Here is a 20,984-nt window from a genome sequence, read left to right on the forward strand (position 1 = left end):
CGCCGACCTTCTGATTAGCAAGTCCTAGGATCTGTGGTTTAACCCACAGCGCCACCCGCGTCCCCAACACTGCACTATACAATGGTTAAAGAGCTTAGGTCAAACATGGATTCATTCAGTGCTATTTTTCTAGAAAAAGAAGTCCTGGAGCTCACCATGAACACCCCCCTCCTTCTCTTAGAATGGCAATGGTGCCCACCTGAGAGGTACCGGAACTAAGTTCTGTCAAGTTCCAGCTGAAAAAAGCCCTGGAGTCATTCGTTCATTGTGCAGAAGCATCAACACTGTCCAAGTCCCCACCACCACCATTCCACATGCCACTTTATGAAGGGATTTGGCACCACATAAAAAGGTAATGGAGTCAAAGGGATAAGACAAACTGAACACAGAATGCCTCTTCGTCCTGTGTTGTCATTTGCATAGTGTGTATTTAAAACACAAAATGTACTCCAGGGCTGTTCCTGGATTCCCTGTTCTTTCTCTTTATTGAAAAGAAATTAAATACACTTCCAAATAAAAAATGAAACAGTAAGCCAAGCCAGGCTGAAGATGCTCACCCATGTTCAATATTTGGTAAACCCAGGCTGACTCTGAGAGGTTTTCAATAGGAACAAACGGATTCAGGATTTAGGATTATCACTAAATAACACTTGTAGCACAGACTCATACAAAACAGGAGCTCAGTTTATTCAGCCAGTTTGTTAACATCATTGTTAATGTTTGCTACCTTCATATAAGTAATTTCAATACCAGTTTGTCCTCACACAGGTGAGTACGTCAGAGCTACTGATGCGTATTACAAGATATTGCTTGCAAGCTGTTTCTAGAAAGCTCAAAGCCACGTTTGCCAAAGGACTCCCTCATGAAGAATATGTTGCAGTGCAAGGGCCAGTACAGCTGCCGGGGCCCATTTGTGACAACTGCCTTGGACCCCCCCCCCCCAATCTGTTAAAAAAAAGGGAGTTCTGGTCCAAGCAGAGCAAGGTGGCTGGGACAAGCTTCACACAATCCTAAGAGTGAAACAACAGGTGGGAGCCTGGAGGGAAATTTAAAGGGCACTTTGATCTAGCTTCTCAAGTGTCACAGCTGCCACCACTGCCTGGTATGTCAACCAGGACCCACCAATGAATGGCCTACCAGAGGGAAGTTTATCCAGAGACCCCTCAAGCCTTGAGATGGTCCTGGATGGAGCTCATGGACTGCAGGATGGGCAGCCGTGTTCTTAGGAGCAGGTTGGGTAGAGGTTCTTGTCCTCAACCACCTGCCCACATGGCAAGGCTGCCATGCTTCTGCCTTCTGCTTTGCCACTCTCTATTTGGATCACCATGTTCCCCTACGCCTGCTTCCAGGGGCAGAAAAATAAATGTGGCACCCAGGCCCTTGGGCAGCCCTCACGCAGCTCCCCTATTCATCTCATAAATGGCCTAGCGTACCAAAACAGAAGGGAAGGAAGCCTTAAAAAGGGCACAGCCAGGTGGAGAACAAAACCACACAGCCTCCTACGATGCCCAGAAGGGAGAGTCTGCCTTTCAATGGGCGCATCTGATCCAAACCTTTTCATCATGGACACCCTGTTTTTCTAGGAGTGCTTTTATCCCTGCTGTGCCTTGCTCCATGGCAAATGTTCAAGCAGGTTCCAGCCCAACAAAAACACAGGCTGGCACAGGCTATCCCTCTCCCCATCTCACATCGCCGTGACTTTTTCATCCAGCAAGTCTTCCGAATTCACCATCACCAGCTGTGCTCCACTTTGGTACCCTGTACTTCTGGCAATGTCAGAAACACCTGAGCGTCAGCAAATTCCGGCTCTGCCACGGTGACCACAGGCTCAGGTGTCTGAAGCACCTGACAAGGAAAGGACATGGATGTCACTGCTTCAGCTGGGCAGAAGAGTATGCTGGACATTCACTTTGCGGGCAGGTAGCCACTCACACTCAGCCTGGCTTTCCTCCCCACAGTATAATGGGGAGTGGGTGAAGTTGAGGCAACTCCAAATTGGCATCAGAAGAAAAGGGGTGACACTGTTTATATCCAGACTGGGGAACTGGATCTGACCGGTTGGCAGTCAATTGGGCCCATGGACTGGAGTTTCCCCACATCTGGCCTATATCGTAACACACCAGGAAAACCTTTGCATGTGGGGGAAGCTGTGTTAAGAGGCTTTGTCCTTCCTGATGGGATGACACAGAACATGGGCCCAGATGAAGGACTGGGAAGGGGTCAGCGTAACATCCCTGATGGGAAAGGTATCAGTGACCTGCACTACCTGGGCCATTGGAACTTGTGAACTGGCAACCACCACCTTTGGGTGCTCAGCACCACAGTGCTGCTCCAGCTGCTCTTGTCCAGGGAAGACCTCCTTGCAGAGTGTGCAGACCAAGGAAGGCTCCGAAGTGCTGGTGTGTTTGGTGGCCAGGTGCTGCTGCAGTGCCCCCTGGAGGTGGAAAGAGGCTGAGCAGTGTGGGCAGTGGAGGGGCTGAGACCCTAAGGGAGAGAGGGAGGGAGAGAGAGAGAGAGAGAGAGAGAGCACAGTCATAAGCAAGCAGGGAAGTGGGAACCTCCTGGGAGAGGGGCAACAAGGGGCAAATTAGGGGGACACTCACCCGAGTGCTGGCTTTTCTCATGGGCCTGAAGCAAAGCGACCGAAGGGAAGAGTCTCTTGCACTTCTCACACTCATGGAATGTCACTTCTAAAGGAAAGCCATGAGATCCCCGGTGGGTAGTTTATCAAAAAGAGGGTTCAGCTACAGGCCAGATATCCACTGACCTTCACCCAGCCCCCTGCTCAGGAGAAGGGCTTGCAAAGCCTTTTTGGGTGGCTCCTCTAATGCATTCTCTTCCAACCAACACAGCCTCACAAAGAGCCAACGGTAAGCCACCCACCTCGGTAGAGTGGATCCCACTCCCCCAAAACCTGGCTGTTGTGGGATCCGCCAGACTCCCGACACTTGTCCCCTCAATCCAAAACCACTGCCTAAAAATTGAAGTGTGAAGACAGCATGCACCCAAACCCCACCAAACTATGACAAGCAACGGAGGTTTTTTGGAGGTCCAACAGTTCCTAGGAAGAGAGTGGTGGATTCCATATACCTCCACACCCCCAGAGGAAGTCTACCTCTGAACACGATGCCGGGGGAGGGCAGGGACCACTCTGCTTTTGACTTTGCCAGGAACAATGGTAGAAAGACAGGCTGCCGATTGAACTGGACCTTGGTCTGATCCCACAAAGTTCACCTAACAGCCAGTGCTGAGCTGGAGGCGCCGTGCCAAAGAGACAAGACCTGTCAGGCACCAAGAGCAGAAGGCACCTTGGCCCTCTGAGTCCTTTACCTGCATGCTCTTCCTTGGTGTGTCTCCTGTGAGCTGCAGTGCTGGAAAAGGTCTTATCGCAGGAGCTGCACTGCAGCGAAGAGAACTTGGAGGACCGGTGGTTCTGAGCAGCAAAGATGTCCGGGTGATGAGTCCGATTGTGGTACCACAGCCCTGACAATTGCTGGAGGGAGCAAATCCATTCTGGTTATCACAACCCCCACACAGAGGGGCTTGGGCTGCAGGTTCAAAGCCTTGACTCTGGGATTCACACTGACTATGGGGATTCCACCCACCCCACCCACCCCACCCCCAGGTAGACAATGGCTTCTGTCTCCAAAGGAAGCACTGCAACATCAATCCCTTGGCTGTTGCTACCCCACATGCCCCCAATCACATTTTCTATCTATCCACAAAGGGAGGTCAATGGATGCCCACAGCAGAGCCTGATCTTCAGTAAAGGCAAGTCTTTGGAAGAAGTCCAAGTAAGACTTTCCTGGTGCTCCTTCTCTGCCATCCCTGGGTGCAAAGGAGTGGCCAAGTCAGAATCTGATTGCCTGTTGTAAACACAGTCTTTAGCACCAATGGGCTGGTTTTATTTTGTATTTTATTGTTACAAAGTCACCTTTGATTGATTTTTATTGTAAAACGCCTTGTGCGAAATATAGCTTTTTATCATGTAAAAAAAGACAAAATGTCCATTTTAGAATTCAGCACTTTTGGATTCCCAGAGACTCGGGGGAAGCAATGGAAGTTGTGTCTGTGTGTGCGAGGGAGAGGTGAGACCTAAGAATGGCAAAGGGGAGGGATGGTTGCCCTGTTGGCCACTGCTTCTGCCAAAGCAGACCCACCTGATAAGCTTTGTTGCAGATCTGGCAGCTGAAAGGTTTCCCCCCAACGTGGGTGACCACATGGCGCTCCAGCAGGGACGGTGCACTGAAAACCTTCCCACAGTTCGGGCATGGGTGGCACTCCCTGGAGTGGGCTGCATGGATGTGCTTCTGGTGCTCCTGCAGGGTGGGGAAGCTCATCTGGCACTTCTGGCAGTCATAGGGGTCGTCAATGTCTGAGTCCCCATGTGGAGGGGAGGGCAGGAAGGTGGGGCCAGGATACGACGAGTTCACATGCAGAGGGTTCAGGAGGAGCAGAAGGACAAAACAGGAGCTGGTTACAATCACACAACTGTTTCCCCTCAGATTATGACTGCCCTACCCTCAGGAGAGACTTTGCTCCCAACCAGGATCACATTCAGTCTTAGCTAGGCATCATGTCGGTGCTCCTCATGATTCCAGCCTTGCTGGCAGAGCCCATACCCTTGACTATACCCTGCTGTGTGGGGCTTTTAGGCAGAGACACCGAAGAACAGCTGCCACCGATAGAAGACCTCCAGCTTCTGGAAGGGCAGTTGGGGTCACCCTACCTCAAGGGCTCAGCACTGCCTCCTTCTCCAAAGCATCAACACATGCTAGAGTGTAAGCTTGAGAGCAAGAACTCTCAGATTACTCAGCATTATAAAAAAATATCTAAATAATAATAATGATGAGCAACTCCTGTAGATCTCTGGCACTGGTCCAGGAAGGGGATGCCCTCACAATAAGAGGCAGAGCAGGGAGCATCCTGCAACTGCTTTCTTCCAGGGTGTTTGCAGCACTTTTAAGTGCATGAGCAGTAAATGACAAAACTTACAAAGTTAGGGAGGGCAGGAAGCTGTTGCTGTCATAATTTGTTGTCATTTATTATTATGAAGCTCAAGGCACTCACTGTGAAAGGTGTGCAGGTGTATGGAGAGACCGTTGGCTTGGCGGAAGCCTTTCCCACATTCCCGGCAGACGTAGGGTTTGTCACCTGTGTGGGTGCGCACATGGCGGGACAGCTCAATGGACTGTGCGAAGACGGCAGCACAGTACTGGCAAGCGTACATCTTCCCTGCCAAGAGAGCCAATGCAGTGTGTTGGTATGAGGGCAAATATTATGGCACTGAGCCTAAGCATGGAAGGACTGGCATGCTAGAAGGACCACCATCAGCTTTCCAGAATACCCAAGCAGTGCCTGGTCTCGCAGCAGTGTTAGAAAATCAGATACATAAGCTAGGTGCCAAATGGCTCCTTAAACCAAGGTTGCAGTTGCCAAAATGAAACATCTAGTTGCCACTAATTGATTCTCAGTTAAACATCCAGCTAGTGCAGATGACAATCTTGAGCCAGGTTAAGAGCTTGGCGACCTTAAAGATGAAAAGTCACTTGACCCAGAGAAAGCCCACATATATATTGGCCTATTCTGACCTGTTTTTCTTAATGGTGACTGCTCCTGCTCAGGCTGTGCAGAAAAAGTATTTGGCTTCCTGAAATTCATTCCAATTGTGCTGATAAAATATTACCGACAGAATTCTACAGGAAGGGGTGTGATTGTGTGAAAACAGACCAGATCCAATGACCCCCAGGCATGCACCTCTGGACGGTGGTGTCAGACGCCATCCTGGCACCCAGGCATCTTCACTTGGTCGAAAGTGTTCAAAAGCCAGGTGCAAAATGCGCCTGGCTAATCTCAAACACTGTCACAGAGGATCAGCTGGAAAAGACAGCAAGAGGAGCCAAAAAAGGTGGTTGAGGGACAGAGGGCAGCAACCCACTTTGGGGTCTTCAAAGCTGTGATGAGGTCAGTCTCTTCCCTGTGGCCGGGTAGCCCCACAAGGGAAGCACTCATACGCCCCAACTTTCAGTACCCAGCAGCTTGGGCCTCTGTGAAGTCTGGCCTCCTCCATACAGCGGGGCTCAGTGCTGCTTGCCAACGTGCCTTTCCCTGACTCCCAGCCCTGCTGTGCAGCAGCACATCATAGCCCAACCCCTGCTCTACTGGGGAGCCTTGGCATATTTTGGCAGTGGGCTGCGTGAGATGCAGCCTCTGGGTGTGCAGGGGGAAATGACATGTGTCGGCAGGGCCCCCGGTTCTTTGCTAGCTTCCCTGACTCCTGTCAAGTTGCTGCAGTCGGAGGCTGACCCGGAGGGGCGCCTGGCCTCACCTTTGGCGTGCTTCTTCTTGGTATGGTAGGCGAGAGCCGAAGCCTGGGCGAAGCTCATCAGGCAGTGCTTGCAGGCGAAGGGCTGGTCACCCGTGTGCAGGCGCTGGTGGTTCTTGAGCGTGGAGTTGGCCGCAAACTTGGCGCCACACTCTTCGCAGGAAAAGGGCTTCTCGTCAAAGTGCTCCGTCAGCTTGTGGTACTGCATCCCTGAGGGGAGGCGGGGAGGGAGAAGGAAACAGCAGCAGGTGAGGTGGGAAGCCTTCAGCTCCCCAGCACACCATGTGCAGCCTTTTCAGATCAGCTTCTCGAGGGACACAGAGCTGCTCACCACCGCCTGCTCAAACTGGGCCTGGGCTGCAGTGGAGGGGATTCACGCTGGGAAAAGTCCCTGCTGTGGGAAGGGCCCTCTCTCAAGCTTTTCTTGGGCATAGTAAGGAAGTGGCATTCACTCACACAGCCCTCACAATGTGCCCAGAGAAAGTCATCTAGACTGGGCTAAGCAGAGTGGGAGGAGCAGGGCTTCTTCTCCAGCCTCAAGGCTTTGAAATGGGCTGCCAAGCCTGCTCCCTCTGCCTCAGCCAGGCTCAGCAGGCATCTGGATCTAGAGCAGGGTTTTCTCAAACTTGGGTCGCCAGCTGCTTTTGGACTACAATTCCCATCATTCCTGGCCACTGGTCCAGATAGCTAGGGACAATGGGAGTCCAAAAACAGTTGGAGGCCCAAGTTTGAGAAACCCCAATCTAGAGGATGACTGGACCTCTAGGTTTTCACTTCTGAATGCAGAGGGGGCCTGACTGTAAATGAAGAAAAAAGTGAAGCCTGCAGCTCCCAGCAGCCCTGTGGCTGGCCATACCTGATGTGTGTGCAAACTCCCGTCCACAAATGTCGCAGGCCACGGGGAGGCGGGGCTTCTTGGGCTTCTTCTTCCGGAAGGAGGAGCCTAGCTTGCCGTGAGCCTCCACCTGGTGCTTCTCCAGCTCTGCCTTGGAGGCCTTCGCCTCGCCACACTCTGGGCACTGCGCCGGCTTCTGGTGGGCCACCCGGCAGCGCTTCTCGTGCACCTTCAGGCGGCAGTAGAAGCGAAAGCTCTTCCCGCAGGCCTTGCAGGCAAAGCTCTTTGGGGAGGCGGCTCCCTTGAGGGCCTCTGGGCTTCGGCCCCCCTTTGGCTCCGCTTTGCCCACCGCTTCAACCTGAGACATGCTGTTCACCTTCCATTTCCAGACACTGGCCTTCCCTCCGTCGACAGCTGTCAAGAGCCCTGTGGAAGAACAAAAGGAAACAGTTGCTCTAAGGCATGTGGACCATGGCTTCAGGGCCATCAGCAGGAGCCAAAAATATCTGAAGAACAATATCCTGAGCACAGCTTCCAGAGAATCTTTGTAAGGGTGAAGTTTCTAGCTTCTAGCTTACTAGTTTCTATAAATGCTTCCAAGCATCAGGACAGTTCCAGAGGAATTCCCAGGAGTGGTCAGCCGTAGCAACTGCTTCAGCTTCTTATCTAACCCCTTGCCAAGCAAAACTTACACCAACTGTGTAAGACAATAGGAATTCTGAAGCGCACTTGAACGGGTGCAACATATGCAGGTCACATAGCTTTAATCTTTGTAGCACCTGAGGCAAAAACCTTGTACCACTTCCCTAAAGCTACTTGGAAAGTGCAAGATAGGCTGGGCAACGAGGATCAACTACCTCAAGGTCAGGCGGCTTGAAAGGAAGGAGAAGTCCTGCAAGGACATGCCTGCACCTGAGGGGGACACCACTCTTCCCATGCACTGCACAGCTCAGCAACAGCAGAAATGGGTTTCTGCTACAAGGGTCTATATTTTGCATTGTCTTACTTTTGTTTTCGGTGTATCTGTTGTTTTTTAAAAAACTTTTCTTGTTTTTCCTGTACATTGTCTTCAGATGATTGTGTAGAAATTGATTGATAATAATACTTAAAAACCTAAAAAACTATTCTACTTTTAATTAAGCAAGTTTCTAGGCCTTAAGTGTGCAAGGGGGGTGTCTGGTGGAATCTCTCATAATAACAATAATAATTTATTATTTATACCCCACCCATCTGGCTGGCTTTCCCCAGCCACTCTGGGCGGCTCCCAACAGAATATTAAAAACACAATAAAACACCAAACATTAAAAACTTCCCTAAACAGGGGACTGATCAGGGTTTTCAGGGTTAGAGAATGCTTCCATGGACTGCACCACTCTCTCCTCCTCCCCACGGCAGTAGAAGAAAGTAGAAGAAACCAGGCAAAATCAGCTGCCATGTGAAAGTGTCTTCCACACTTTCCTCTGGCTGCTCCCCCCTACTGGACCCTTGTACAACAACCAGGCCCCTCATGCAACAATCCAAGACCGTAGCCCTTTGAGTGTTACCTTTACGCTGCAATGAAAGGCTTCTTTTGCTTCCTTTTGTTCCAGCATCTCAGCAGCCCCTGAAAGAAGCTGGGAGAGGCTCTGGGTTGCATTCAGCCTCCTGGCTGTGGAATCCTGAACTGACCCACTGCGGGAGTCTCTTTGCAGTGAGCTGCTTCCCCCCAGTCTCCCTTTGCCTCAAGTTCTGCCAAACTGACCGCAAAACAACACACCTCTCAAGCATGCACACAGATGTGTATGTTGCCAATTTCAGGCTGGGGCTGGGCATGTCCCCCACCACATGCCTAGAGAGTGGCATATACAAGCAGAAAGATTCTCACCAGCTTGCTGTAGTTCCTGCATCACTGTCTGCAGGCCTGGGAAGGACTCCTGAATGCTGCAGAGGACCTGGCAGATCTGGGTGGCAGGAAGTGGCTTGTTGTTCCAGGCACTGCTCAGAGCTGCCCTCCAGGAGGTCGCAGGGGCCATCTCCTGCAGGCAAGTGCTCACCAGCTGGGAAAAGCCACAGAAGAAACACACGATGAAGAGAGTCCCCCTACCCTGCTGCATGGTGGGATTATTTGACCTCTCCACTGGGTGCCTGAGCAGGTGCAGATGCTCCCCATGTGTGGCACGGGGGACTAGATCAACCCAGAAGGTCCAGCGAGTTCAGCCACATGCCTCTGGGAGCTGCCGAGCAGGGACATAAAAGACAGCAGCCCTGCCCTGTCGAACTGCAGTCGTTTATTGACTCCTAAACATGCTCTGAGAGCCTATAGGACAAGGAATGGTTTTCATGTGTAGATAATAAATAAATAACCAAAATGAAATGCAACATATAAGCTCTGTTGAGCTACAGTGGTGGAGGGCTGCTGCTGATCAACTTCTTCCCTGAATGTGTCTGTTTGTATCTTGTGGCAGTGAATCACATAAGCTAATAATGCATTTGATGAAGAAGCAGCACCACCACCTTCCCAGTCATCGGGGTGATGTTGCGATGGGGTTACGACTAAGTGGTGAAGCACACATTCACCTGGCCATTGGTTGTCTGAATCTACCCAGCAAACATCCTGCTACAGACTTAACACACCTGAGATATACACACCTGGCATCCAGGGACAGCATCCTGAACCTCCTTGGCTGGTTTGGCCAGGTCTGCTTCTACTGGTGGCAACTCCTCTTCTAGATCAGCTCCCTGCTGGAGAGCCTCGGAAATCAGCTTGCGATGTCTCAGTAGTATTTCTGTGGCAATGCTGTCACTAGAGCCAACTATGGAAACGGGGTGGGGTGTCAAATTACCAACTAGAGGGCTACTGCAGAACCCCAGCTTCCCAACGGTCATGCCATTTCCCTGCCCCATTATGTGCTCCCCATTGTGAGAAATCTTCAAACAGTCTCTTGGAGCCTGAATAACCCAGATGGGATGGTTTCAAACCTAGACTAGAGGACATGTAGGAACAGACCATCCTGAGCAAGCAAGGAGACCAGCCGTACGCAGAAAGAGTCTATGTTGTGGGTGAAGACTCTCCTGCATGTCACAAAGACCATCTGAGGCCCCGTTGGACGAGGTGGGGGGTGGGCACCCCTCTGTGCCATGATGCTGAGCGAGAGCTCAGTTGGGGCCATAGCCTGCAAAGCCTTTTCTGAACACTCACCCCCGCCAAATTGTCACCCCAAGGGTACCTGTGCTGTCAGAACCAACTGCTGCAGCCACCCAACGGTCCAGTAGGAGACCCAGGCCAGGGAAAGGAGCTTTCACGGCCCCGAGAAACTTTGACAGGGCCTCTGGGCTCAGGATCTTCTCCTCCTTGAACAGATTCTCTGCAGCATCCCTGGGTGAGCTGCCCTCAGAGCAGTCCATGGCAGCCTGCAAGGACAATTACACAGATAAGCAGGAATTCTGAGAAACGTAGCAAACACGCATGCAATACTCCCCCACCACCATACACACTTTGATGCAGTTTGCAGTAGCTGAAATTTTGAAACACATACACTATTTCAAGTATGTTTCGGAAATCTAACCTGGCATGTTTGGCAGTGACAGGATCTGTGCATTCCAGGAAATATTTCAACTGGGCACCAATTCTGTGCAAAGGCACTACAGATGCTTAATAGCTATCAAGAGCAATGCAAACTGGGAAAACTGGCCCTAACTTATCTGTTTAATTCATTTATATACCACCTATTAGGGTACAAATCCTTGCAAGGTAGCTTACAAAAGATATATAAATGTAATATATGATAAACATTAAAAAGAGACAAACTGATTTAAAATAACTGACAGAAGCAGCAGCTAATGCATGAAGCCAGCTTAAGACCTTGAGATCATGTAGTCCCAACTCCCTTCCAATGCAGGAATATGCAGCTGTCCCATACAGGGATCGAAGCTGCAACCTTGGTGTTATCAGCACCATGCTCTAACTAACTGAGCTATCCATCATGAACTGGGCAACTCTGCCTACCTCCTTGACATAGAATTAAGTACAAATTCCTTGGCAGAAAGGAAGGAGGCATTAGTGGGAGAGGGAAGGGTGATGTGGGTAAGAAGGGAGTGGCAAAAAGACAGGGGCATGCCCCTGCCTTCCCCCTTTTCCAGTTTACCTGCTTTTCTGCCCCAGAGAGGAAAGCATCATCCTCTGATGTGTCCAAGAGCCCTTGGATAGGCCTCAGCTGTGTCAAATCCTTTAGAAGTTCTTCCTTACTTTCCTGGGGCACAACAGCTGTAGGCTTCACCTCTTCTGAGCTTCCTATGAAAAGAGGAAGCCCAGAAAGTCAAAGGGAGAAAGGCCAGTGGAAGCAGGATGATAGCAGGGGGCTGTTGTCTTCCTCTTCTGAGAATTATTCACCAAGCAAGAGAACACTGCATACTGTGCACACCAAGCATACATAATGGATATATGTGCCCAATTGATCACTGCACTCTGCAGCAGATTTCATCTGGGAGTGCATTCCATGTTGGCATCTACTGAAGACCTCCTTTCAAAATGCCTTGTAAGTGCAGATTTTTATCCCAGCCTTTATTCATCTAGAAATTGTATTCCTTTCTTCTTTGTTACTCTTGATGCCTTGTTGCTAAATTGCTTTGGGATGTTTCATGGGAAGTGAGTCACAAATGAAACCGGCACAAATGAGTGCAAGGAAGCATTCTGGTGGGAATGTTTATGCTAAAAAACCAAAATGTCTTAATTACCTATTAGGTTCTGCTGGAGGAATTTCTTGGGAAGAGCTTTGCTTTTCCCACCTGGGGCTCCCGATTAAGATGGTGCATCTCCCTCCTCTTGCAGACAAGGGGAAAAGCATGCATGGACACAGGCAGAAGCTCTTGGCTTTTGGCTTGCAACAGGAGCAGCAGCTCACAGCATCAAGTGATGACTTCCATGTGTGAAATAGCCATCACAGGGAAAGCACAACAAACAAGGCTGTCTCTGCACAGAGTCAAATGCAAACTTTTCAACTGAGGCAGTTCACTAATTGACCTCACAGTTGTCAGACAAGGTACATTCATGTATGAATCAGTCCACTGGGTAGAATTACAACAGGCAAAGTTACTCTATAGTTTATTAGGAGCAGGCAATGTCAAGGTGACGCTCTCACCTGTACCTCCAACCAGGTCTTTCGCCTCTGGCAGTTTGGTGCTCTCCCATTCCTCGCAAATGCTCTGGCCACCTGGACACAGAGGGAGGAGAACTTTGGGATCCTGGCAATGAGAATCAGGAAGCTGAGTTTCCTTGTCTGAAGCTTCCTGACATGTGCTCTGTCCTTGCACTCTGGTAGTGTCCACAGAGTCTGCAGAGCCAGAAGAAACCTGCTCAGGATGCAACATCACTTTGACACTGAGTTTTGCAGCATGAGAACTGTCCAAAGTGGCAACACCTTTACTAGATGCATCCCCTGCCTGAACAGAAATGTCCCTCAGCACTTCTTCTTGACTTGGAAAGCTCAGAAGGTCCCCAAGAAGGGTTTTGCAACTGACAGCCACATCAAACATCTGCAGACTGTCTGCCACAGATATGATGTTGGTGAAATTGTGCTTCCCAGGAGGCAGCTTGCCTGTATATATCATTTCTAGCAGGAGAGCAAATTCATCTGGGGCCACCACAGAAGCATCAATGGAGACTGTGTCTGTGCCATCCAGCACAGACTTGAACAACACACTGGCTGCTGCCAGCACAAGCTTGTGCGCTCGGAAATGCATCGTCCCAATCAAGATGTTACAGTCGCAGAACTGCTGTTCCCTGCAGAGTGTATGGAGCTGTTGAAGTAGTTGCTGGCTGTAGTTTGGAAGATCCATAGCTCCCTGGAAGTCTCTGCTCGTTCTGTATAGTTTTGCTCCCAATCAGCTGTACGCAGATGAGAAGAGCAGCAAATTAGTTGCGTTGACTGCACTTGTTCCCTTCCCCAAACTATCATTGTGATCAAACCTGTGGCGTTGCCACAAACAAAGGTGAACAGCCTTGGGACACTACTGCTTTCCACCTGTAACACCCAACTAGACTTTGAGTAAGAAGGTATTTCCCCAAACAGGGTATTACTATTTACAGACCTCTGCTCTGCTCTCTAGTTCTGTCTGCTGTGTCACACTTGCCTTCCTTCCAATCCTTCCTCAAAATCTACATTTTCTGGCTCAACCTCCTGGCTCTCATTCCTTACTGCAAACCTCAACATGTAAGGAAGCCTAGGGGGGCCATTTTAAGTGAATACAAATTGGTTTTGTTCCCCTGTCCCCGGCCTCTGCTGCTTTCCATGTGTTAAACTTCAGACTGTAAGCTCCTTGGGGCAGGGACCTGCCCTCTTGCACTCTGTAGAGCCTGGTTTTCGGAGGTTCAAGGAGCAGTGCAACGGCATTTGAAAGCAACCTTTGCAAGAAGCCCAGTACTGCTCCAGTTTGAAAGCATGTCAGTGCAAGTAGATAAACAGCACCGCTGTGGTGGAAAGGTAAATGCCGTTTCTGTGTGTTCTGGTTTCCGTCACGGTGTCCCATGCCACCAGAAGTGGTTTTAGTCATGCTGGCCACTTGGCCCGGAAAGCTGTCTGTGGACAAACGCCAGTGTGATGAGAGCCACAAACCCAGTCACCTTTGACTGGACTTAACCATCCAGGGTTTCTTTACCTTTTATTTTTACCTGCTTCTTAAATATCTGAAATGGTAGAGTTAAAGAGAAGCATGGGCCTGTTGGGGACAGGAACTTTCAAACAGCCCAGTGCTGTTCTGTGGACCTTTGGTTTCCCACTCAAGGGAAGCTTCTTGAGGAAGGCAAAGTCCCACAAACGATGCCAGATTACACCATGCCGGTGCCGCCCATGGTTCATCTAAACAACCCTGGAAGCTCCAGTTTGGAGAACTGCAGGTCTTTTGAGAGGCGAACTACAGTTCCCAGGATTCTTGAAGGGAAGTTATGCATTGGAAACATGTGATGGGCCTGAGTTTGTGGTGCCCCTCCCCCGTCGCTTTCGTGAGCTGTTTCTTATCACAAGCCACTATGGGAGCCTTTTTGTAAGGGGGGGGGGACAAAATGAAAGCGATGCTCCGGCCTCGAGGCATCTTTCCTCCCTAATTCCTTGCCATGTCTCACAGCCTAACAGAGCCCAACATGGGCCGAGTGCCCTTTCAAGGGAGATGCGTGGCCGGTGGCCAGCTGCAAGGGGCGGACGCAGAGGCCCCCCCCCCCGAGCAGACCAGCCTCCCGAGGGGCTTGTGCCGGACGAGGCCTCCCACCCGGGCGCGCTCTCTCCCTCGCCCGCTCGAGCCAGGCGGCGGCCTCCCGAAAAGGCCTCAGGCCCACGCAGAAGCCAAACGCAGGGGCCTGCCCAGAACCAGAGGCATCGTCTTCTTCGTGGCCCCCACCCTCCCCGGTCGGCCGAAGGAGAGACGAATTGGGATACGGCGAAGAGGGCCTAAATCGGGCGCCTAGGCCGGCTGTCGTTGCCATGGTTACCTTTATTGGGAGCCGAGCGGCGGCGGACACGGGCGAAGGTGGGCGCGAGGGAGGAGGAACAATAAAGCTTCAACAAGGACGGCGTCCCTCAGCCGCTTCTCCGGCCCCGCCTCCTCACGGGCACAGAGGCGGAAACAAGAGAAGAGTCGCGCTTCACAGGCGGGTCCGGAGGCGAGACTTCCTCTCTCGTCGCTTGTCTGTCAACGGAGGTCCCCCACCCACCTCGCGTCAAATGGTTAACTTCTGAAGACCGGATTGGCCGCTGCGGGAGCAACGAGATCACGTGAACAGCCACGGCCTGCTGTGGAAGAGCGCTCGGGGCTGGGAAGGGAGAGGCCGGTCGGCTACTGTTCAGGATTCCCCCAATGGCTTCGTTTGTTAGCACCACCCTCCCGCCTCGAAAGTAAAAAGTGGCAATAGGAGCCAGGACGTTATGCGTCTAAAGACAGGAGTGATCAGTCTACCATTTTTTTCTAAGTCTATGGTTCAGGGGTTATTTGCATGAGCTGAGCGACCGGATGTTGGCGGTTCCCGTCGCTCTAGGCAGCGCCCTGAAATTCTATGAAAAAACATCCTTTTAGGCCTCTTTGAGGTCATCAGACGTCGACAGGAAGAAAATTTTCTTCCCGGAAGTAGGACGGAGGAAGACACAAAATAGGGGTAGGAATGCTGTCTGGAGAGCGTCCCTTTTTCTGGAGCCGGATATGGTGGAGGCCTCCTGTGTTACCCTGGGGATAGGGGGCTGAGGGGTGGAGTCTCTTTTAGGGGTGGCTTGCTTGCCCTGGGGAATCCTGAGATTGGTATTGGCAGCTTGGGGGTGCTGCCGTTGTAGCTTTACTGATATACAGTATTACAGGAAAGCGACACTGGCATGAACTGACTAGCAGAAGAGACTGGTCCTTCACTTGTGGAACTGCCTGCCACATGATTTGACTCCTGCCTCAAGCAGCTTTAAAGTGAGATGAGCCAAATTTCATGAAGGAGAAGATAAAACTGTGGAACCATCTGGAAGAGGGCTGTGGTGCACAGCCCCTGTTTGTGATCTCCCCATTGTGAGAAGCACAATGCTAGTCTAGATGGGCCTCTGGTCTGGTACGGTAGAGCTCTGCTTGTTGCATTATTACATTTATATCCCTTTACTCCGTGTTGCTCAGAGAGTATGCAAAGGTTCTCTCCTGCCTCCACCCTATAATTTTGTCCTCCCATCAACCCTGTGAGGTAGGGTAACCTGAGAGATTGTGGCTGACCTGAAGTCACCAGCTGAGCTTGATGGCTGAGTAGGGGAGGGATTTGAACTTGATTAGCCTGATTAGCCTTGACTACTTTTATAAGTTAGTGACTGGAAGGTGGTTTGGAGAGCTGGATACTGGAGGTTTTTTTCTGAGGCACCAGTTGTATTTGAGATGGCATTGTGTATTGTGCCACCTTGATGGGTTTATTGCAGTATCTGCTTCCGTGGTCTACAACCCCTTCATCAAGTGTATAAAATGTCCTTCTTGAGTATCTAACTGACAAAACAGATTATAGTTTGCGAAAACTGGTGCCACAATAAATCTTCTAGTCTGCAGTATTCATTGGTTTAAGAATAGTCGATAGCCAATGAAATTCCCTAGGTGGGTAATAAAAAGAAATAAACAGTAGTGTACATTCACCTTGGTATGCCAGGTTAAAATTGCTATCTTAACCAAACTTTTAATGGCAGATTTGTGACCTGCTGGGACTGCTAATTTTTGATTTTATGAAAGAGTGAATATTTCTTCCTGTTTTATGATTGTAGGATGATTTGATTGATTTTAGGCTACATGGGGGTCTAATGAATCTATGTGAGCTGCTTTGTAGAGTTTAAAGAGGAAAAGCTGAACACAGATACTTATAATAAATGAGAAAAATCACATTCTTTCTGAATACGGTGTTGTATTTGAAGTTTGTATATATATTTGAAAATCAATTAAAATATATTACAAAGAAAAAGATAAACACATTCAAATCAAGAATCCACATCTAGAGAATAGTAAATCTGGTAAATAAAAAAGACAAATTTTCAGTTGAGCAGGACCCACAAATGAACAAGGCATGTTCTAGAAACTAGCAGCCATCAATATTGTTTTAAATATTAGTGTTATAAAAGGTTGTCATAATGAATGAGGAGACAGCTTGCAGAGAGAATTCTCCAAGTCATAAGAATCATTTATAAGCACCTATTGGGGTGCTTTCACAGTTACTGTATCCAGGCTGGATAGTTGCATTCTTTTTAAAATTCAGCTTATGGTAGCCGAAAGCAAACTTGATAGTAGCACAGGTAGGCTATTATGTGTTATTTGTTTCCAGAATTTTTACATATCTGAAGAAATCTCTCTTTCAAAATATCACTGTGCCCAGAGAAATTTCCCTCAGTCTGTTCTTGCTGTGTGTGGACTCTTGAAGGTTGTTGCCAGATGTACTCCAAATGAGTCTGAGGTGTATAATATGACTTGTGGGCAAGATAAGACACGTATAGACATAGGAGTAAAGTATTGAAATAGGATTGGGCAGTCTTTGGGGATATAGTGTTGCAGAGATTGGAGGCTAGGTTATTTCTAACCCTTTGTGCTTTCTGACTAAAGAGCCCCAAACCATTTTATTTTTCTCTTTCTAGGCATATATACCAGAGTTAGATTATAGCAATGGATGCTGCCGGACGTCCTTCGACGGGACAGGTGATCCTCCTGGCGACCAGTTCAGCTGTCACCGCAATTCTGTATGCCATTTACAGGCAAAAGTCAAAAATAGTTTACAGCTTGAAGGTCAGTTGCTGCTTAGAACAGGGCCACAGATAACCATTATTTTTAATTTTACGTATTCAGTATTTTTTCAATGTCTGTTCTGCTTCTCAACTGAAAAGTATCTGGAGCAGCTGCAACAGCCTTTAAATGTTGAATTTATAAAAGGTAAAGCCTGTTATGAACATTATAAACTAAAAGTATATTGGATCCAAAAACTACAAATGCCAAACGAAGGGAGGAAATCCCAAAAGGCGAGAAAGGAGTGGGGGGTACACAATTATTGTGTTATGGGTTGTAGTCAATTAATTCCTACGCAAAGTAGACCTATGCAAAGATTTTGAGTGAAGAACGGGCTCTTACCAATGTTTAATTCCCTCCACCCAGGGAGCGAAAAAAGTCACCCTAGACCAGGATTTGAAGACTATCCTTATGGAAGCGCCTGGGAAATGTGTTCCTTATGCAGTAATAGAAGGTAGGGTTTGTGAGTCTTGTGGGTTGCTGGTAATGGGGGTGGGAAGCATGTATGAGTGTTTGCCATTAGGTGTCTAGTTTGCTCCATCTGTCAGGGAGGATTATGGTATAACATGCACACTAAAATGCAACTCCCATCAGCCTCAACCAGTGATCATGGCTGTCCCTGCACTGCATAGTCCTTAGACCTGTGGGTAATTTAATAGGTTCCTATTGCTCTTGCTGTTCTGTTACACTGTGGTGAGTCTTCCGGTGTGCAATTAAGCTCTTTTCAGCTGTTTTTTCTTCCCTCTACCATCCAATAGGTGTAGTGCGGTCTATTAAGGAAACCCTCAACAGTCAGTTTGTGGAAAACTGCAAGGGAGTGGTTCAGAGACTAACACTGCAGGAGCACAAGATAGTGTGGAACCGAACCACGCACCTCTGGTAGGTACATTTCACTCCCAGACTTGAAAATGGAGCAAGAGGGTTGTTGCTTCCACTGATGTATTGGTGTGAGGCAAGAGCCTTTATTGGAGTATTTGGCTCAATCAGTAGGGTAGGCCAGGTGCCATTCAGATTATTATAATCCACCTTTCAATTTCTATTAGGGTGGAGTCTGCATGCAGTCCTATCTACTCCTCTGGCCCCCAGGGCTCTCCCCAGGCTATATCCCCTCACCAGGCTTGCTCTGTCCCCCCATGAGTGCTTTTGCCTGGCTGGAATGTGTTCCTGTGAGAATGCCTCTAGCTTGCCAAGGTGGAGAGTTGTGTATAAAGAAAATCTGGCTTCTGTCCCTGAAAAGTAGCCCCCATGCTAAAAAAAAGATCCTCCAGGTTTTTTCACAGTCTGCATCTAGCACCTAGGAAGTTTAATCAAAGTGTGTTGTGGCACCTTAAAGACTAATACATTTGTTACGGCATAAGATTTTGTGGACAAAAGTCCATTTCGGTATAGCATAAAGGATCATTTTCAATGAGCAGATATGGGATGGGGAGAGAGAGATGTAAAGAGTGAGGCGAAGTGTCAATGAAAAGCAAACAAAAGACGAAAACAAAACAGTTTGTGACAATTGCATTGCAGTTGGAAACAGGGGCAGGGAACCGTTTGGACCAGTGGTGGGCAGAGGCAAAGGTGGCAATAAAGAAAATCAAGTTTTACCGTGTGTAGCAGGCTTGATTGTACGCACACTCTGTCCTCCATTGAGAGAAGGAAATAGCATTATCAGAGTTCAAGAATGCATTCCAACCAGGCAAGACTGCCGAGGGAAGGGTGCAACTTGGGAAGATGTATGGCTTGATGAGAGGCCTGAGGGCCATAGACCTGCCCTGTCCCTGATCTGAATAGTCATGATACTGAAGGGGAGGGAAGAGAAGCGCAAGCAAATCCCAGCAAACTCAATCAAATTCTTCACTAAGTTTCTGTAGACCGAAATGTTAGGACCCGTTCCCGGGCAAACCTTTATGTGTGCAGCAGGTGGGCCCAGCTAAGTGGGCAACTCGTTCTGTGTTTCTGCTGCTGCTTTAAACCTTTTTGCTGGGTCCTCGTTCCCCAGGAGCGACTACGAGAAGATCATTCACCAGAGGACCAACACGACAGCCTTTGATATGGTGCCCCAGGAGGGAGGAGCTGATGTCGCCGTGAGGGTGTTGAAACCCCTGGACGCTGCCGAGCTCAGCTTGGAGACAGTGTACGAGAAGTTCCACCCGTCCGTCCAGTCCTTCACGGACGTGATTGGCCACTACATCAGCGGGGAGCGCCCCAAAGGCATCAAGGAGACCGAAGAGATGCTGAAGGTTGGGGCGGCGCTTACCGGAGTGGGCGAGCTGGTCCTGGACAACAACACCATCAGGCTGCAGCCCCCCAAGCAGGGGATGCGCTATTACCTAAGCAGCCTAGATTTCGAGGCCTTGCTCCAGAAGGAAGAATCGAGCGTCCGTCTCTGGAAGGTCCTGACTCTACTTTTTGGTTTTGCCACGTGCGCCGTGCTCTTCTTCGTCCTCCACAAGCAGTACCGCCATCACCGGGAGAAGCAGCGCTTGCGTCAGGTGCAGGAGATGATCGCAGCGGGTGGGGACACGCTGAACGCATGCGTCGTCTGCTTGAGCAATGCCCGCTCGTGTGTGTTCCTCGAGTGTGGGCACGTCTGCTCGTGCGACAAGTGCTACCAGGCGCTGCCGCAGCCTCCCCGTTGCCCCATTTGTAGGCAGGAGATTGCAAGAGTCGTGCCTTTGTACAACAGCTGAATTGGCGGCGGCGTTTTTTTGGCGACCTCACCTCGCCATCGGTCTTTCTCATTGAGGAACGTTCTTCCGGCTTTTGCTGCAGCATTAGAGGCGTGCAGGGCGTGGGTTTGGTGGTTGTGACCCTTTGCACAGACAGTTGGAGAACCAAGCCATGTTGCGTAGAGCTGCAAACAAAGATTCAGAGCTGTTAACAATTGCTGTGATTTGGGAAGTAGACTGTTGAGCACTGCTTGGGTGGATTTTCTTTGCCAAAACGAAGGTTCTCAACTGACAATTCACATGTAAACCATGGAAATTTGGTTTTCTCCAACCTGGTGCCCTGCAGATGTTTTTGACTACAGCTACCATCAGCCCTGGGGTTGTAGCGTAAACCACCTGGAGGGCACCAGGTTGGATAAGCTGCTTGAACTAATCCTTGTGTTTTCTTTCTCCTGTGTGAGAATTAACAGGATCATGTTTCTAGACTGGTACGCTTTTTTTGAGTTCTTTTTCACCAGTGCTGTGTGTGTGTGTTTTTTTCCTCCAAAACATTTACCAATCCCAATTCTCTCCTGAGAAGCTCCAAATTCAGTGCTCAGAATAAATTAAGTTTGCACTGCTTTGGTTTTAATTTTGCTTTCAGTATTTCAGAGCTCAAATCTTTTTCTTTCTTTTTTTTAAGTAAGGAGGTGGTTAGAGAGAAGAGGGAAGACTCTTGAGCTTATGGCAAGGGGGCAGGCAGGGCAGCAGCCCCAGGGGGGAAATGGAAAGCTGCACTGGCCAGTGAAGTACAACCTCTCCCCCACCAGGCACAACTCTCTGGTAGTTGCTGACTGTTCATTAAACAGAATCAGGCCACTTCACAGGGTGAATGATGATGAAAAGGGCAACCAAAGTGATCAAGAGGATGGAGCAACTCCCCTATGAG

General features: G+C 49.4%; 2 protein-coding genes across 11 annotated transcripts; one reads left to right on the forward strand and one right to left on the reverse strand.

Moving 5' to 3' along the window:
* Nucleotides 1-663: 663 nt before the first annotated feature.
* Nucleotides 664-14,743, reverse strand: ZBTB40 (zinc finger and BTB domain containing 40). 5 transcript variants are annotated; one of them, XM_053400477.1, is made up of 14 exons: nucleotides 14,620-14,743; nucleotides 12,278-13,023; nucleotides 11,285-11,430; nucleotides 10,367-10,550; nucleotides 9,789-9,952; nucleotides 9,025-9,196; nucleotides 7,182-7,586; nucleotides 6,329-6,535; nucleotides 5,071-5,235; nucleotides 4,161-4,375; nucleotides 3,331-3,493; nucleotides 2,604-2,690; nucleotides 2,258-2,484; nucleotides 664-1,845 (listed from the first exon to the last, which is right to left on the reverse strand). In XM_053400477.1, exons 2-14 carry the CDS (start codon nucleotides 12,972-12,974, stop codon nucleotides 1,732-1,734), a joined length of 2,946 nt encoding a protein of 981 aa, XP_053256452.1. In that variant the 5' UTR covers nucleotides 12,975-13,023; nucleotides 14,620-14,743; the 3' UTR covers nucleotides 664-1,731. The 5 variants fall into 5 exon arrangements, 4 of the variants coding, with proteins under 4 accessions (XP_053256452.1, XP_053256453.1, XP_053256454.1 ...); XM_053400478.1 differs by lacking the exon at nucleotides 14,620-14,743 and adding an exon at nucleotides 13,540-14,121; XM_053400479.1 differs by lacking the exon at nucleotides 14,620-14,743 and having other exon boundaries at nucleotides 2,267-2,484; nucleotides 12,278-14,121.
* Nucleotides 14,744-15,113: 370 nt separating this feature from the next.
* MUL1 (mitochondrial E3 ubiquitin protein ligase 1) lies at nucleotides 15,114-20,103 on the forward strand. Of its 6 annotated transcripts, none has more exons than XM_053400486.1 (5): nucleotides 15,114-15,326; nucleotides 17,255-17,402; nucleotides 17,766-17,853; nucleotides 18,158-18,278; nucleotides 19,387-20,103. In XM_053400486.1, exons 2-5 carry the CDS (start codon nucleotides 17,283-17,285, stop codon nucleotides 20,075-20,077), a joined length of 1,020 nt encoding a protein of 339 aa, XP_053256461.1. In that variant the 5' UTR covers nucleotides 15,114-15,326; nucleotides 17,255-17,282; the 3' UTR covers nucleotides 20,078-20,103. The 6 variants fall into 6 exon arrangements, with proteins under 6 accessions (XP_053256461.1, XP_053256460.1, XP_053256465.1 ...); XM_053400485.1 differs by having other exon boundaries at nucleotides 15,114-15,279; XM_053400488.1 differs by lacking the exon at nucleotides 15,114-15,326 and adding an exon at nucleotides 15,718-15,837.
* Nucleotides 20,104-20,984: the final 881 nt, after the last annotated feature.

Source organism: Podarcis raffonei, chromosome 8 (assembly GCF_027172205.1).
Source record: "Podarcis raffonei isolate rPodRaf1 chromosome 8, rPodRaf1.pri, whole genome shotgun sequence".
In the NCBI taxonomy this organism is placed as follows: Eukaryota; Metazoa; Chordata; class Lepidosauria; order Squamata; family Lacertidae; genus Podarcis; species Podarcis raffonei.